Below are 12,529 nucleotides of genomic sequence, written 5' to 3'. Positions count from 1 at the left end.
GTCAAAATTGAGCTGAGACAAAAAAGTTGCCACAAGAAAAAGCCCATTGAGTTTAAAGGAGAAGGAAAGATTAAAACTAAGTAAGCCTTATCAGAAAGGTCCATCTAAATATACCAGTAAACCCCCAAAGTAATGTTGCTCTGAGTCCCCTGTCAAAAGAAACACAGCATTTCTTTCCTTCTATTGTGTACACATGGGCTTCTGTATCAGACTTCCTGCCTTCAGCTTAAACCTCATTGCCCTGGGCGTGAGCATGCTCAGTTTGCTCCTCTTCCCTCCCCCCCTCCCTTCTCTGCTGTAATCTGAGCCCAGAGCAGGGAAAGACTCAGGCAGGAAGTGATGTCACACCATGTTAGTACTGCAGCTCCTATCTTAAACAAACAGAGAGTTTCTAAGGATTTTTACTCAAGTATGGTAAAACATTCTACAGAATAAATATAGCATTCTAGCTTGCACTATTGCAGCTAATCTATTGGCAATAAAATGCCTCCGTAGCTTTCCTTCTCCTTTAATGCATTTGGAGTGAGAAAAAATAGTTGCGCCCATTTTTGTCGCGTATAAAACAATTTTGACACCCATTGACTTCAATGCAATTCGCTCATCACTAGAGGTTGGTGAAATATGTGGCCGGACATTATACGTAAGAACGGCCAGTTTAGTGCACTTACCATTATCACAGCGCCAATTGATGTTGATGCATCGCCCGCTGTTACAAGTGAATTGTGTGAGAGGGAAGCAGGTTGGATAAGCTGTTGAAAGAAAGTAAAATGGTAAACCAATGTAGGGCACCTCTTAAATTCTCCAGAGATTCTCTAAATGCCTTATGTCTAGATTACTTGCTTCCAGGTTTCTGATGTACAGTACCATCTATTTTTGTATCCTATCTGAGCTTGAAAGGCTAGCTATCTTGCATAAATTTGCAACCATATTTTATCCTATTATTACCCTATAACAGGACTTTTTTTTCTGGACAAAAGATGTTTCCGAAATTTGGATCTCCATACATTTAGTCTACTGAAAAAAATGTAAACATTAATTAAACCCAAAATAATTATTTTGCTTCCAATATGGATTAAATATAGCTTTTATATGAATAGGGTTCAAGTATGGTATGGGACCTCATATCAGAATGCTCTGGGCCTGGGGTTTTCTAGATAAGAGATCTTTCTGTAACTTGCACCTCCATACCTACTTAAAAAAAAAAAAAAAGAAAACAAACATTGAAACATTAATGAAAACCAATAGGATTGTAATGCCTCCAACAAGGATTCATTCTATTTTAGGATGAAGTACAAGGTACTGTTCTATTTTTATAGAGAAACAATAAATCATTAAAAAATCTAATTATTTCATTAAAATGGAGTCTATAGGAAATGGCCTTTTTCTAATTATTTTATTATTACAGAGAAAAGGGAAATCAAAAATGTGAATTACTACTTAAAATTGAGTCTATGGAAGTTATCCTTCCAGTGATTTGAAGCTTTCTAAATGGTTTCCAGATAACAGATCCCATACCTGTATTATTATCATCTGGAGACTAAAGGGAATGTTGACTTATGTCAAGAGAGGCATGTTCAGTAACAAATACATTTCTCAGTTTCAGAACTAGGTGTTCTATGCCATGCCAATTGTTGAAGGGATCACTCTGCTACCTTGATACCCAGTTCAGAAATATTTACCTAAGAAGAGCCAAGGCAGTATAAGATTTAACTACTGAACATGGTCGAGCCCTTCATGGCTCATTTACATAGTTAATAAAATTAATGTATCGCACTGCCAGCTAATGAGCTTAATACTCTATTAGCTAGTCGCAGTAGTTAAAGCCTGAGCTGCCCTGACACTGCATCTGCATCACCAATTTACTTTATTATAAAATACAAAGAAAAGGGACAATTTCTCTATTAAATGAACACACATCTATTGACAAAGCTAAAGAGTTATTTCTGCATCAATATGGGACAAGTTCTGACAGCTTCAATTCCCACAGCAATTAAGGATTTTAAGTATGCAGATTGCATTGACAGAACAAAATCCGTTAAACCTGTGAGTTGCCCCAGTCATTGCTAAATGTGCAGTGCCCAAGATCTTCACAACAATTGGCTTTTGGGTGGTTGGGAGCAATGTTCCCTCTAATTTCTTCTTGGACGTGTGCACAAAAGAAAAATTTTTAGAATCGTGTGTGCAAAATTGGTGTAAAAATGTTTTCACAGAGATGGCAGAACCTAAAACAAAGGAGTCCTGCTGTCCTTACAACTACAATTTCGAGTATCCGAGTTTGGTATGAAAATGCTATAATACAGAAGGTTATCGATCTTACCGCACTTTGAAGATTCATCTGAGCGATCACCGCAGTCGTCATCCAGATCACAGGTCCAAGACAAGGGAATACAACGACCACTCGCACAGGAAAACTGATTAGATGGGCAAGTACGAGCTGTATAAAGGGATAAAAAGAAGATAAAGAGATATACAGTATACAGTGCAATCATTACAAAATAAAAAAAATACAAAATGTAGACTAAGGTAGAAAATCAGAGTGCAGGAAATAAACACTAATCTTCACCTGAGCAAGTAGAGTTGGATTCATCCTCGCTGTTACCACAATCATTATCACCATCACACAGCCAACGATTGGGGATGCAACGGTTGTTCTCACATTTGAAACGGTCGGAGGGACAGGTATGCTGATCTGGGCATGGACAGAATAAAGAATTTAGGAATGAATCCCCCAAAAAAATATTAATTTAAATAAGGTACAGCACAAGCCTTTGTCATCATTATAATGTCATATTCCCTTTTCCCTGTCCTCGCCAGTCTGGCTCTTTTATCTGGAACTTTCATGCCTCATATGTCTTCATACATCTTTTGTCCCTATAGAATCCTTTATAGATGCATTTGATATTATATCATAGACCGCACAGCCGAACATGTTATGAATATTGGACATATTTAATGGACAGTATCAGCCAACAGCAAACGCTGTATATTGCTATCCTTGCCCACATCTATTATGCCTGTGTATTCATGGTTCCTGTCACATTATCTTTCTCAGTCATCCAGTCTCCATTACACCATGGACAATCTCTAAGATCGAATTAATAAGAACCAAAACACCAGGGAAGAAAAACTACTTTACTACCTCTATGGCTCAAGCTTTAAGTGGCTCAGCTGGGAAGTAGGAAGGGGAAAAAAAAGACAACTTCTTTCATCAATTTGTAATTCAAATCATATCTTGTACATTTTTTGGCCTGGAGATAACCAGCCACTGCTTCTCTCTTGCCTTGGTTGACTCAGAAAAACAGAAGGTAATAGAATACTGTATATGTTTTACAGCTCTGCTTTTGAAGCTTGTCCTCTGAACACAGAAGCACTGCATGGTATTTCAATATCTACCCAGGAGCACAGTTGGATCGATTCCCAAGGCGCATTTGATTTTTCTTCCATTAAAACAATGGTGGAAAGCGTTGTGCTCAAGGCCATCAAATGGTTATGAAAGGTGTATGGCTTTCAAGTAATAAATCACTCTTTTATTTAAGAACATATTGTGCTGTAAATAAATATAATCTAGCACACTGCTGTTTGCAAGTAGACTATAGAGAAATTGATTAGCTGTATACTGTAGCTGACCAGACATTCTACATCCAGACCCATAGATATATCTGTCCCACTCAAATACTTACGGCAGAGCTCTGGGGCCTCATCACTGTTGTCCAAGCAATCATTGTCACCATCACACTTCCAACGCTCCTGGATGCATCGACTGTTCTTACAGGCAAATTCACCTAGTTGGCACTGGGGAGGAGGGACGTAAGATGGGTTGGCTTGAAAAACAAGGAAAAAAAAGATGAGCTGCAGAGCTTGGCATCCTAAAAACAGAGCTAATTAAGAAGAGCACCAGGGAATGCTGTGCCTTATAAATCCATCGGCATTTATCTTTGGGGAATTAAAGAGAAGGCTGATGGCTGCTATAAAAGCCAGAACTAAGGGAAGCCACTAGGAAATCATGCAAAGCAGAGCATCATAAGAACATCATTAGAACATCATTGCATACAAATATCATAGGTCTGTACAATAGGGAAGTGAAAATGAAAAGAGTTGCAATAACTTAACAGCTGCACACTGTTAAGTGACATTCAATGTTTCTCCCAGATGTTTCCCATCTTTTTGTACAGTTCAGTTACACATACTAGCAACCCCTGATACACTAGGTCCATTGAGGTGTATTTGTTAGGACACTGAATGAGAAAACTTTGCATATTTGAAATTGCATGGATTATATATATTTGGAACATTTTCCTGTAGGTCATTTGATACCATTTTCTGAAGGACATTCCCCTGCTGTGAGTTAAACAACAGACTCTATGAATAAAACATATACATAGTACATAAACATACATTGTTTTGCTGCTATACCAAACAGAAGATGAGCGATCTAAAAAAAAGCCTACCTTTGCAGGTGACACCATCATCATCCAGAATCTGATCTTCAGCACAGGCACACTGTCTGCTCCCAGGAACAGCAAGGCAAAGGCTACTGCATCCCCCATTATTCACACGGCAGGCATTGGAGCCCACTTTAAAAAGGAAAACATATGCATAGTTAACAGTCAGTCTAAAACAATCCAATTCATTGTGGTCACATAACCCTAAATGTGATGAGAAACACTGGAGTTCATGGTTCCCCATAAGAGATGCAGTAGACAATTCATATCCCTACAATGTGCTTCATACTGCAGTCAGAAAAGGTGCCCAATGCCCCAAACCACCAGCACCACTCCCCTATCCTATCCCTGGTGGTGCAGGGGTATTGGCTACCAGCAGCTACAGGTCAGCTTCCAATATACTCAATAGTAGGTAGAAAATGCAGTTTTATGCAATTTTTATGGCAAATTTTATGGCATACAGTTTACCTTGCTGCTGCTGGGCATCATACATCCTAATTTCAAAGATGGGTGGCCTTTCATTTCTTAAAAGTGTTACAGTTTTGGAGACTTGATCCAGCCGGTAGATGCTACCACTTCGGTATTCTGTCCAGAAGAGATAGCTTCCATAGTGGCAAAGGCCAAAAGCATGGTTCAGTTCCTGACCTTCGTAGACAGGCTGTGGGAATATGATAGAACGGGTTAGACCAAAGTTGTTGTTCTGAAAAATGTTTCAGTACAGGTATGGATCTGTTATTCAGAAAGTTCCAAATTAAGGCAATGCCGTCTCCCATAGACTCTATTTTATCCAAATAATCCAATTTTTTTTTAAATTATTTTCTTTTTCTATGTAATAATAAAACAGTACCTTGTACTTGATCCAAACAAAGCAAAAGCAGCCTATTGGGTTTAATGTTTACATGATTTTCTAGTAGAATTAAGCTATCAAGATCCAAATTACAGAAAGATCTATAATCCAGAAGATAACAGGACCTACACCTGTATATAAGAAAACGTACCTAACCACCTAGTCTAAATCTGACTCTCAGTTTTATAGCAGACAATTTCATATTGTTAATTCATATCAGTTTAATTTTTTTCTAGGTCAGAGTCAACTACTTATGAAGCACCTATTTCATACAATTAACTTCCTTCTGAACATCTAATGAAAAGCATCCCCATACAACATGCTTGCTCTTTGTTAATAGCTATTCCTTATCTATTCAAGAATTTCTGACTTTGGATAGCTTTGCATTGCAATCAAATTGCCTTTTCGAATCCATAGTTCCATGGTGGGGGGATAATATTGTCTTTCTTTAAACACTATGCATTTTGCAATAGAATATAACAATAAGAGGCCATACTCTATTAAAAATACACAGGTCTGATGAAAATTTTTTTTAAGCAGGTCCCCATATCATCATTTAAAAGCTATTTCAGTTTTGTATGTACTGTATAATTCTCCAAATTAAATTTGTGTTCCCCATCAAAAAATACAACGGACAACCCAGATTATATATGTTCCTACCTTGCGGTTTGTACCGTTGGTGTATATCATTTCAATACGATCATAGAAAGCATCTACCCAGTATAGAATCTTGTTTGGAATGTCAATACTTAATCCATTAGGCCAGAGAACAGTCTTAGATGTGACAAATACAACGCGGTTGGAGCCATCCATCCAAGCTTTTTCAATCTTTCCACGCTTGCTCTCCTTTGGATCCTCTTCCCAGTCGGTCCAGTACATCCAGCTTTAAGAAGAACAGAGTTTCTAATGGCATAAGTTCCTTAAAGTTGGCCATACTTGCACTAAACACTGTCCTACAAAACTTCCACTTTTTAACAAGAATTTGGGATATGGAAATACTGGAAACCACAACAGCCCATGTGCCACCAAGTCATTAAGAAACACAAGTTAGGAAGTGGCAGGAGGTGAAGCCCGCAATAAAGCCCTGACATTACTGATCAATGCTTTGTGCAGGGAATGGCATTTTCTGGAGCCCAAATGCTTGCATCCCTTAGTGCCCTTAGTGCTCTAGTACTTGCACCCTAGGGAATATCAAGTGTATCCTCATGTCTCTTAGATAGCAAGCGGGGAGGGTGTAACTTTATGGTTGCACAAAGCAAATATACAGAAGAGAGGGAGATCTCAACTGTATGCCCCTCTAGCACTGTAGCACTATAGACTGCAACTACTTAATAAATGGTTGCAAAGATGCTGCTTTACTATTATCTAGCATCACAAGGTCATGTACTCATCACTTTTAACAAGGAGAAAAAATAAAAACTCTGAAAGGGTTCCCATATCTATTGCTTGCATAGGAGATGGCCATAAAAAGAAAGCGAATTGCCAAATGATCGTTTGTCCTACATACATTATACTGTAGCATGGGGAGTGTATTAAATATTAATTTTATAAGCTACACAGGACATAGATTTTGTATAAAAAAAATATCATCAATCAATTTGGGTGGCTTCTTTTCTCCATAACCAAGGTCTTTCCTATGCCTTACCCATAAAGTGGGTCCACCACAATTGCTCTAGGATGAGTCATCTTGCCCTCTACCAAAGTCTTCCTAGTCTGTGAAGCTTTCTCTAGTCGAGCTACGCTTATCGTCTTCTTTGGGCCATCATCGGTCCAATACAAGTTGTTTCCCATCCAGTCTACAGCAATGCCTTCTACATTATGGATACCTATGGAGCATAATAAAGAACAGTCTAGTTACAAAAGAGGAGGTTTATAAAAGAGGAGGTTGCACATGCCTACAATTTGGATTGCATGGTTTCACCAAGCAGTGAACCTGGTTATCTTTGGGTATTCCTCTAGTTGTGCAGGGAACACCTCAGTACCTTTTCCACAGGGGGCCCTTGCACAAGCACCAACATGTTGAAATATTGTTTTCCTACAAAGTCCTGCTCCACAGTACCAGTCTTCCTAGGACAAAGGTGCATAGCAGTGTTGGTAGCCACAAGTTCAACCTCTTTCACATAAGGTGGCCATAGATGCACTGATAATATTGTACAAAACGAATTTCAAACAATATTCGGTGCTTGTATGGTGATATAGCCAGAAGACTTGGGCACCGGTCGGCTTGCCAGAAAATTTTGATTGGGTGCCTTTGAAGGCATCCAAACATCGGCCATTGTCAGATACGGGTAGAATTCTATTGTTCTATGTGAATGTGCTGTGGCAAGTGTGAAATTCTGGTGCTAGTTGGAAAAAGGTGCACAAAGGATGCCACCTCTTTTTCATAGCATTTTAAACCACTTTTTATACCTGAAGTGCTTTTGCTACCTGAATTACCCCTCAATGGGTCAAGATCTGATTTGGTGTAATTTTTGCTTTTAGTATGGCATACAATCAGATATAAAAGCAGATACTTTAACACGCAAGGACTACAATGGTGAAGTATAAATAAAACTACATTTTACATCTATCACATCATATTGTAATGATCTGCAATGCTATTTTACAAGGCTATATATAAATACAGCCCTTAGTATCTGACAGAGCATTGAACACAGTGGTAGGATTGTAAGTTGCTGAACTTTAGAACTCAGATATTTTCCAAGTATTTGGACAGGAAGCAACGTGCCTCTACTCCGCATGGGGATAAACAGGAAAAAAAAAAAAAAAAAAAAACGAAGCATACAGATGGAAAACATAAGCTCATATCATTGTAGGTTTCTGTAAGTCATACCATAACATGGGTGGGTGCTGAGGAGGTGTCAAACCTGTTTTTTTGTTGTGTTAAAGGGAAAATAAATATGAGATTACATTTGTGTTTATTTTCCATGCATACTAATAATTATAAAAGGCTTATTATTCTATTAAAATTACTTACTATTCTTAGAGAAATCATCCTTGGTTCCCTATAAAATGTGCTGAAATATACATGTTGTTTCATGTCAGCTTTTGCAAGTGACCCCTATTAATAATTCATTACATTTAAATATGCATGGGGGAATGTTCTGTACTCTTTACAGTCTGAAATAATGCAATGAAATGGGTATTTTGATATGTGCATCATCTGGTAAAACAGCAAATACATAAAAACACATTTACCTAGCTTTAGGAAGTACCTAATAAAAAAAACTACTAGTTATTAGAGTACAAAGACATTTGCTCACATCTTACTGCAAAGGTGGACACAAAAACATAAGTGTCAAGTATAGGCAAGAGATCATCCCACAGTTACAGGTATAGGACCAGTTATCCAGAATGCTCAGGACTAGGTGTTTTCCGTATAAGGGATCTTTCTGGATCTTCATCCCTTAAGTCTACTAGAAAATCATGTAAAAATGTAAATATCTAAAGTAATGTAAGACAACACAAGTGAAGTTTTCTAGTTGAGAGTGGGATGAAATAAGAGAGAAAGAAAGTAAGATCAGAACCAAAGCATAAGAGGCATGAGGCAATGGGCACACAGTGTAGGCTCCGCTGCTCTGAGCCTGTGTATTTTTTGCAGGTTGAGAGAAGTGGATTCACTTTGTGTGCCATCTCAATTGATCTGAATTAGATCCACCTGTGTGCAGTCACCCACAGCGGAATAGGAGGGGAGGTCAGCCCAAACATGTTAAAGGAGGCATCTTTGAACCAACCTCCGCCGCATGTGACTACACACAAGCAAAAGCGATGCAGATGGGGCACGGAGTGGATCCGCTTCTCTCAGCCTGCAATTGAAGGAACCACCTCAGTCGGCGCATTAATTAGAATCAGCGCTGCCTGAAGGGTATTTTGAGATCAGAGTGGAAATGTAGGGAGGAGCTTTCTTGTGATGCGCCTTGGGTGCGAGTATTAGGGTAGGACTACACGGGCGTTTTCGGGGTGATCCGACGCGCTACACAAACACGCAGGCGTTAAGTTGGATGCGATGGAAATAAGGCAAGATATACAAATGTCGAATGAAGTCGTAGCATTGATCCGCAGCGTCTGCATCCGACAGTCGTGTCGGATCAACGCTGAAACAACATCCGACAATGTTATTACTTACCTTAGTTCTGTCGCATCCGACTTGATGCCCGTGTAGTCCTACCCTTAGTAGTATGAATTTAAGAGGGAATTAGGAGCCAGTAAAAGGATTTGCTCTGGGCAGTATACAATATGCAATGGTGAGATATGGAGATGAGTGCAAGTGCAGTAGCAACATTTATAACAGACTAAGATGGTAAAAAAAGTAAGAGTGTGTATCCACTAGTTATCCACTTGAATATGATTAGAGAAATCAACTGTTTTTTGAATGTCACATGTGTAGACAGACGGTAGGTTTGCCATCTTTTACCCTATTAACATTATCATCAAGTACCCTTTTAAGTAAAAATACCAGCTAGGTGACAACCTTAGCAAATGGCGCTACAATTTGGCCAATTTGGCTACTTTTATTACAAGCTAGTAAAATCCTATACCACAATACACTAGCAATCTGGTTAACACTATGGCAACTTTTACCTACATTGACCAATTGAATCTCCAAAAATTTGTGGTTTCCTATATTTCTTAAAAGCTCTAAAAATTGGAAATATATTAAGTGAAAAAAACCAAAAAACAAGAAAACCTTTAACACCAAACCTCGCCAAGTAAAAGTTGGATCGATTTTAATCAGATTGGACTTTTCAGAATTTTTTTCTCTAGGAATTGTCTGAAATTTTTTTTTTAGAAGTTTTTGAGGTATTCATATTTTTTAGCGCATTCATTGTTTTTTTATTCACACTTTTTATATTTGGATCTTTTAATAAATTCAATGACATTCGTGGTTTCAGAGTTTTATCTTATTTAGACAATAAAAAAAACTTTATTAAGGGTTGAATTTTCAAATCCAGTTCACAGTTGCATCTCAGGTACATTCACTGTAAGCCTATAAAGTCGTTTATATAAAAACACTTCTCTTCTCCTTGCGCTTTCTCTTAGATGGCCACCTGCACCGTATACCTGGCTCCAAGATTAAATAGAAACATGAACACATTCATAACACCAGATGGAGTCTCGTGTAGTAAACAAGTCTCATGCTTAAACATAATGCTAGTAACTTGCATACTGGAAAACATGTAATGACCTGCATTCCAACAACGACAACAGCTTTATTTCAATCGACAAAAGCAAGAAATGACGTACTCTGGTTATCCACAGGCCTTGCCAAAAGCATGCATCTGCATAATCAATCAATATCGATATCAAGAACAGCACAGCCAATTCTGACACAACCCACCACCATGTACTGTATATTAAATTAGCACTAACCATAGAATACAAAAAGCACATTAACGTGTGTGAGAGTATCAATGACCCTAATAGACTATGCTCTGCCTGCAAAGTCTGCCTGTTTACCCTAGAGTTAGAGATTCTCTGCTTCTCAAAGAGAGCTGTTGGGTCGAAAGCCTGGTATTCGCAGTCTAAAACTGCTATTATCTGAGAAACAGAGGAGCACTCTGAAAAACGTTACCTTTGTTATTTTTTTGGGTTTAGATCTCCTTTAAACCTCAAGTCTCAATTCAGTAACTTAACTAGAGGGGGGCGGGCCCTGGTGCTTGACGCGCAGCCGGGCCCCCCACCCCCCTCTGTACGAAATTGTTTTGACGCGCTTTTTTTTTTTTTGACGCACGCCGCCATACAAGTCTATGGGCATCATTTTTTCAGTGAAACGAGGCTAAAAAATTCGCCCATCTCTAGTAAGCTTCTCTGAGCATCTACAAGTGTTGTGCTATTAATATTAATGTTAGCGAGTCATTCAGATAAGTGATAACGGATCCTGCCTTATCTTGTTGGACAATGGCTCTGTATTATCTAGAATCTCTGCAATAAAGTACTGGATGGATTTTGCCAAGAGACAGCTAAAACACATATTATCATCAGTAGATGGATTAACTTTTAAAGGACCAGTAACATAAAAAAAAATTTGTACATAACAAAAAATAACACATTTAACTTCAAATTCGCAAAGTCTTTATTAAAGGAGAAGGAAAGGTTAAAACTAAGTAAGCCTTATCAGAAAGGTCCATCTACATATACCAGTAAACCCCCAAAGTAATGCTGCTCTGAGTCCCCTGTCAAAAGAAACACTGCATTTCTTTCCTTCTATTGTGTACACATGGGCTTCTGTATCAGACTTCCTGTTTTCATCTTAAAACTCATTGCCCTGGGCAAGAGCATGCTCAGTTTGCTCCTCTTCCCCCGCCCCCTCCCTTCTCTGCTGTAATCTGAGCCCAGAGCAGGGAGAGACTCAGGCAGGAAGTGATGTCACACCACATTAATACTGCAGCTCCTATCCTAAACAAACAGATAGTTTCTAGAGCTTTTTACTCAGGTATGGTAAAACATTCTACAGAATAAATATTGCATTCTAGCTTGCACTATTGCAGCTAATCTATTGGCAATAAAATGGCTCCGTAACTTTCCTTCTCCTTTAAGAAATAACTTATCGATATTCCTGCCTTCTATAGGAGATAGCCAGGGAAGAGAAATCGAGTGCCGCACGATGGATCTTTGCCCTGTCGATTTTCCCCCAAGACATTTGCCTCCTGCAGCTGAATTGTATTGTCTAAATGGTTTATTGGGTATTAGCAGTTTTCAACTTCTAATACCAGCTCAATAGATATCATTCAGAGTAAGAATATCAGCAACCTTATCTAACTATGCCCAACATGCATCGTCAATTAACCCTAGGGCCACCGACACGCTGACTTTGAAAGATGGCTGTTGAGTTGAAAGCTTGGTATAAGCAGTCTAAAACTGTTCATAAAACTAAAAGGTTTTTTAGATTTCCATGAGATGAAGTTTATATAAAAAGTTTTAAGCGGAATTGATATGAATTGCAACATAGCGTTGCTTTATTTACAGTTTTATTAAGGTTGTGAATTTCATACTGTAAATAATAAGTGTATGAAAATAAATAATCTTGATGGGCATGGTCTTCCAAGTAGGTTTTTTTTTTTTTTTGATCCTCGCCCAGCAAATGTACTTCATAGACTTCTTTTTATGACGTCACTATTTTAATACAATCTAGCTCCAGCTATGAGATGGTACCAGATCATTGCTTCTATGATTATTTTCATTAAAGACTTTAGCACACAGGACAATATTCATTTTGGTAGCTGAAACAACAGTGATATCC

The 12,529-nt window shown here is 38.4% G+C and overlaps 1 protein-coding gene across 1 annotated transcript in view; it reads right to left on the bottom strand.

The window, feature by feature from the left end:
- lrp1.S (LDL receptor related protein 1 S homeolog) overlaps nucleotides 1–12,529 on the bottom strand; it is a 190,408-nt gene that overhangs the window by 88,691 nt on the left and 89,188 nt on the right. The window contains 8 exon segments of the mRNA XM_018250057.2: nucleotides 669–749; nucleotides 2,318–2,434; nucleotides 2,564–2,689; nucleotides 3,681–3,821; nucleotides 4,449–4,574; nucleotides 4,911–5,100; nucleotides 5,950–6,172; nucleotides 6,935–7,115. Coding sequence (XP_018105546.1) covers nucleotides 669–749; nucleotides 2,318–2,434; nucleotides 2,564–2,689; nucleotides 3,681–3,821; nucleotides 4,449–4,574; nucleotides 4,911–5,100; nucleotides 5,950–6,172; nucleotides 6,935–7,115 — 1,185 coding nt within the window.

Source organism: Xenopus laevis, chromosome 2S, assembly GCF_017654675.1.
Source record: "Xenopus laevis strain J_2021 chromosome 2S, Xenopus_laevis_v10.1, whole genome shotgun sequence".
Lineage (NCBI taxonomy): Eukaryota > Metazoa > Chordata > Amphibia > Anura > Pipidae > Xenopus > Xenopus laevis.
The sequence above is the reverse complement of the archived record's forward strand: the minus strand, read 5'-3'. Positions and strand labels throughout refer to the sequence as shown.